We start from the raw sequence: 6,000 nt of genomic DNA on the forward strand, positions 1-6,000 counted from the left end.
AGCCCCTTGAGGAAGTAGAGACGTTGTTCTGCTTTCTTGACTGTCGTGTCTACATGGGTAGACCAGGACAGATTGTCAGGGATCATCACTCCCAGGAACTTAACATATCAATGATAAAACAAAAATATTGACACTAATTTGGTTCATGGAGTAGTGTGCCCTGATAATTAAGACACTCCTCCTGTCAGAATTGTGACAAATTTATCTTGTGTCCCCAGTCCTAGGACCTCATGCTCCTCCCTGTGCTGCTGATGGTCATCTTCAGTTGATGCAAGAGTGGGTTTTATTTTGGAGCAATGACAGGCTTTGAGCACTTACTAGAAAAAGTCTGTGCTACTGAACAGAAACATTAGGCCAGTAATTGGGGAAATGAACCTGCACAAACCAGACATATGCTGCAGAATTCAGATCAAAAATAGAAAGCAGAACGCCTGCTCGGTAAACAGATGGCCTAGTTAGAATAAAAGTAGACAGCTTGCAACTCAAAACATGTCAAGTCACTCACTAATCGCAATACTTCTCATACCCAGCACGTCTGATTTGTTAAGATTGGGCAAATGCTCTGTCACACCTTCACAGCACGATGATGTAATCGTCTCTGAGGCTCCAATGTTAGATGCTTTGGTGAATTAAAGAAAAAACACGGCTTCTTTGTAACTGCGATAACAAGGTGTAGAGCTGGATGAACACAGCAGGCCAAGCAGCATCAGAGGAGCAGGAAGGCTGACGTTTCGGGACTGCTATGGTTCTTCGTTTTGACCTTCAGTTGAAACTTTGATGTGAGAAAATGTGAAAAAGAATTTACATAGAATTTACTACAGGACTGATGCTTCCCTTTAATTGGGCCCGCTGGTTTCTGGGATTTAGCAATTATATTTTATGTGCGTTATCTAGAACTGCAGGGTCCCTCTCTAGCAGCTCTAAAAGTAGGCAGTCTTTCTCTACACCCCAAGCAAGGCGGCAATTCAAGAAAGACAGCTCCCCAATACCTTCTCCAGGAGCATTTGCAGTAATTACTGGCCCAGCCTGCAATGTCAGCAAGTGTTTTGTTTTGGATCACTGCCTGTGTTCAGCCCATTTATTAGTGGGATTCTTTTTGACGGATTCCATGGAAAGAGGAATGTAACTTGTGGAGAGCAGTAATCTGTTGTTACTCACCAATAACCTGAGTGGGTCCCTCCTGGGCTGGGAGAATGCTGACCTTTGTCCCTGTCTGCTGAATGAACTGGAGCAGGTTTGCTTGTCGTAGCTCTCTTGTCAAATCTTCCAGCTCACAGCATTTCCTCTGGGTGGGGAGAAAGATAAGTTGTTTGTTTTACATCTGTTCAAGAGGAGGGACGTGGTTGCTTATAGTCCCACATCACTGTAGGGTTCATCTGTTCACATGCTTGATTGTGTGAGTCTGTTTAATATTGATGCTCACTGTGTTTGATTGGTCAAGCTTGGGTGTGGACTCAGGCAAAAGTAAGTAAGCTCACATAATCAACCACACAGAACTAATGAACATTACAACCAGCAGAAAAATACCAAGAATTGGAGAGTTAACTTATGAAAACAAACTGTGCAGACGTGACTTATAGAGGGTAAGGGGAGAATAATGATCAAGGCATTAAAACCTTATAAGGATTTGTTATGGTCAACACTGAGAACCACTTCCTTTAGTTGGGGGAATCAAGTCCAAAAGGTCAGAATCTTAAAAGTAAAGCCAGGAATGGAAACAAAAAGCACATTTCACATAAAAGTTGTAGGAATAAAGAACTCCCACCAAGTAGCTATGGATACGGGGAACAATTGGAACTTTCAAGCTTGAGATGGATAGGTTTCTTTTGTTGAGTAAAGGTATCATGGGATAGATTGTAAAAACCTATGGATTTGAGATACAGATTAACTGTGGTCTAATAAAATAGTGGGACATGCTTGCGGGGCTGGGTTGTCTATTCATGATCCAATGTTACTATCATCCCTGACCGGATTTGATCCTATTTTAGTCAATGGACAGTATTCAATGCTACTTAACTCCATTCGGAGGACTGCAATGATAGCTCACCCTTAGCAGTGCATTCCCAGGCAGCTGACATAGCTGAATCTTGTCAGGTTTGTTAAGGATGGTCATCTAAAGGCAATAGTGCTGAAATTGGTCTTGACCAGTGGCATAAAATGGACTCAGAATGAATTGGCAACGTGCTTTACACCATGGCGAATTTCACATGGAAGCATAGAAAACAGGAGCAGGAGTAGGCCATTCGTCCCTTCGAGCCTGCTCTCCAATTCAATCTGATCACGACTGATAATTGAATTCAGTACTCTGTTCCTCCTTTCTCTCCGCACCTTTTGATGCCTTTAGCCCTAACAACTATATCTAATTCTTTCCCGAAAATATTCAATGTTTTGGCCCCACCCGGTCTCCGGGCGATGAAGTTTCTCCTCACCTCAGTCCTAAATGACCTACCCCATAGACTGTGACCCCTGGCTCTGGACTCCCCAGTCATTGGGAATATCCTTCCTGTCCTCACCCTGTCTAGAATTTTATAGGTTTTTATGAAATCCCCCCACATTCCACTAAACTCTGATGAATATATTTTCTAAGCAAGTCGTAACTTCTAAACCGAGAGGCAAAGGCTATCAGGATGGACAGGAAAGTAGAATTGAGACCACAATCTAACCAGTCATGACCAAATCAAATGGCAAGGCAGGTCAAAGGGGCCTACTGTCGGTCTGCATAGGTAGGTTCATGTGAGTCTTCCCCACTGGCCACTCCAGTAAGTTTACATTGGTGTTTGTCAGTTCATGTGGGAGAGCCATGCATTGGCATCATGTGCGACATAAGCTTCCACTAACATCAATGTAAAACCAGCTTAGTGCCAGCTCTGACTGTCTCTCTGTATAAAGCAAGCACAATGGCTACAACCCAGAGAGATAACTAGGTGAAAAATGTGATATTTTTGATGGCAGGAAATGGCAATGGCCATGATTCGACCAGAGACAAACAAAAGGGCATCTTTACTGAATCTCATAGAATCTGCCACCAGACTGTTAACTCTGCTTGGACATACACCTAGTAATTCCTCACTTGATCTTTTAAATACCCCATTGGTTCGAATAGCCATTTATCCTGTCTCCAACATTTTTATAACTAAAACGAAGTGAAGTTTTGTTTTGTAACAGAAAAGAAGCAACTGACGGTGTAAAGAAGATTCATTTTTGATTTCTGACAGTGTTAGAAAAGTCCTGGTGGGAAGTAATTCTGAGTTACCCACATCCATTTCAACAATCCAGTCCATTGGTATCAAATAACAAGAAATGATAAGGCAGGATTAAAAACAACTTTTTGATATACCATATTGCTGCTAGTGATTGATAATTCCTTTGACAAAGTTCAATCCATAATATGAGCAACCAAATGTTACAGGAGAAATCTGAATGTTACAGGAGAAATCTGAATGTTACAGGAGAAATCTGCATGTTACAGGAGAAATCCACATTTTACAGGAGAAATCTGCATGTTACAGGAGAAATCTGCATGTTACAGGAGAAATACGCGTGTTACAGGAGAAATCTGCAAGTTACAGGAGAAATAGGTTCATGTATTGTTAACCCTGTTCATTGGAAATTACCTTTTGGTAATCTATGAACACTCTGCTTTAAAATGGACAGCTTATTTCCTCACTTACTGCTGTATAGGTGTGAGAAAGTATGATTTAAAATGAAGAAATATTATGGTGAAGGTATAAGGTATATCGTCATAAATTTCAACTCTACATTTTCACAGTCTGTAGAATGTAAGATACAGATTATGCAGGTTAAGAATTTTTGCCTTGAGGACTTATAACCTTCTCCTTCGCCTGATTCTGGGGTGAAGATAAGCCAGCGAACTGACTCATATCAATCTTGAGCACAATTACAGTCATCAAAGACCTTATTTGAAATTGGTCTTCTTCACTTTTCTAGTTTTCAAGGAGCTGAGTGCTACAGACCAGCTCCAACAGAAACAATGACGGGGTCAGCTGCAAGTTAATATAGAACGGAGTTTGAATTGGCATTGAAATGCTGAACAGTTATAAGCGTCCTAGGCCATAATATGGTTTTAATATCAGTTAATTAAAGCAACACAACACCAGTCTATGGGTATCAGACATGCTGCACCTTCTGAACTGTGGGAAATGTTAATTTTAACATTTTTTGGTAGAGGTTAGGAATGTGAGAATGACAACCACTACATTGACAGCTAAAGCAAGTCACATCTCTGCTTGCCCCCAACTTCAGGGTCACAGATCAACCAGTGCATCTATCCCTAATCTAACTGAGTCATTGCCTTCTAAAAAATTCCAAACTAGTCTTTAAAAAGCATCTTCAGTTCACTATCAGGGATAGAGTTATAATCCAGAAGTAAATCTGTCACTCGATTCCCAACTCCTCTGGGAAAATCTGATGCTGAGTTTCTGTTTTTGCTGAGGGTCTGGCTATTGGATCTGAGGCAGGTTCTACCAAGATCAGACTAAGAGGGCAATTTCTGCAAACCAGAAGGGGTGGATGAAAGAACCCCAAGAAGTCTCAGTGGGAGTGTTGTCCATCTAACTCAGGAACTGTGTCCTAAGATGATCCACGACATCAGGACAGGGCAATCTGAGTGGCATACAATTCGAGATTCTGAGCTCCACACTGTCATTTTCTCAACACTCTCCTGCACAACACACTTTAGTTTAACCCTCCTTGTAACTGATTGCAGGTATTCCTGAAAGAGGGTGAAATGATATCAGGATCCTAACCTGATATCAGCTTTGGATATTTAACTCTCCACAGGAGCACTAACTTTGTCTTGGAAAATTTGACCGATAATGTTGCAAAGAATAATGGTAATTCAAAGGATTCTGAAAGCTTTAAAAACAGAAAAACAAACAACACAGGAATATAAAAATTAATTGAGAAGTCTTGAAAAACTGTCTAAAAAGGAAGAGAGTACGTAAAGTAAACACATCTCTTTGAGACAGGATAAATTGGCATAGGTAATGAAATAACAGAGACATCGAACAGATATTTTGTTTCCATCTCTGTGGTAGAAGAAGCAAATTATATAACAGAAGGAAAGGACAACTGAGGACCTAAGAAGAGTGAGGTACTTTAGGTGATTCATATCAGTAGAGAAAATGTATTGAAGAAATCTAAGGAACTAAAAACCAAAAATCCCAGAACTTGAGAGCATTTATCCTAGGGTTCTAAAAGCTGCAGATATTGTAGATGCACTGCTTGTGGTTTTTACAAAATTCCGTAAATTCTAGAATGGTCCCAGAAGGTTGAAAGCAAGTGAATGTAACATCAATATTCAAGAAAGGAGGGAACAAGAAATATGTACTATAAGTTGGATAGAGGAGAGGATAGGTGGAGAGGAAACAAACAGGTCGAAGAGGCGGGGATGGAGCCAGGAAAGGTGAGTGTAGGTAGGGAGTTAGGAAGGGGATAGGTCAGTCCAGGGAGGACGGACAGGTCAAGGGGGCGGGATGAGGTTGGTCGGTAGGAGATGGAGGTGCGGCTTGAGGTGGGAGGAGGGGATAGGTGGGAGGAAGAACAGGTTAGGGAGGCAGGGACGAGCTGGACTGGTTTTGGGATGCGGTGGGGGGAGGGGAGATTTTGAAACTTGTGAAATCCACATTGATACCATTGGGCTGCAGGGTTCCCAAGCGGAATATGAGTTGCTGTTCCTGCAACCTTCGGGTGGCATCGTTGTGGCACTGCAGGAGGCCCAGGATGGACATGTCATCTGAGGAATGGGAGGGGGAGTTGAAATGGTTCGCGACTGGGAGGTGCAGTTGTTTGTTGCGAACCGAGCGTAGGTGTTCTGCAAAGCGGTCCCCGAGTCTCCGCTTGGTTTCCCCGATGTAGAGGAAGCCACACCGGGTACAGCGGATGCAGTATACCACATTGGCAGATGTGCAGGTGAACATCTGCTTGATGTGGAAAGTCTTCTTGGGGCCTGGGATGGGGGTGAGGGAGGAGGTATGGGGG

The 6,000-nt window shown here is 42.4% G+C and overlaps 1 protein-coding gene across 3 annotated transcripts in view; it reads right to left on the reverse strand.

Moving 5' to 3' along the window:
• Positions 1-6,000, reverse strand: part of LOC125486073 (ras association domain-containing protein 8-like) — a 52,748-nt gene that overhangs the window by 26,288 nt on the left and 20,460 nt on the right. For all 3 annotated transcript variants that reach the window (XM_048612113.1, XM_048612115.1, XM_048612114.1), the window contains exon 3: positions 1,159-1,285. In XM_048612113.1, the coding sequence (XP_048468070.1) occupies positions 1,159-1,285 (127 nt within the window). The remainder of the gene's footprint in view (positions 1-1,158; positions 1,286-6,000) is intronic.

The sequence above is a fragment of the Rhincodon typus genome, chromosome 25, assembly GCF_021869965.1.
Source record: "Rhincodon typus isolate 14 chromosome 25, sRhiTyp1.1, whole genome shotgun sequence".
Taxonomy (NCBI): Eukaryota; Metazoa; Chordata; class Chondrichthyes; order Orectolobiformes; family Rhincodontidae; genus Rhincodon; species Rhincodon typus.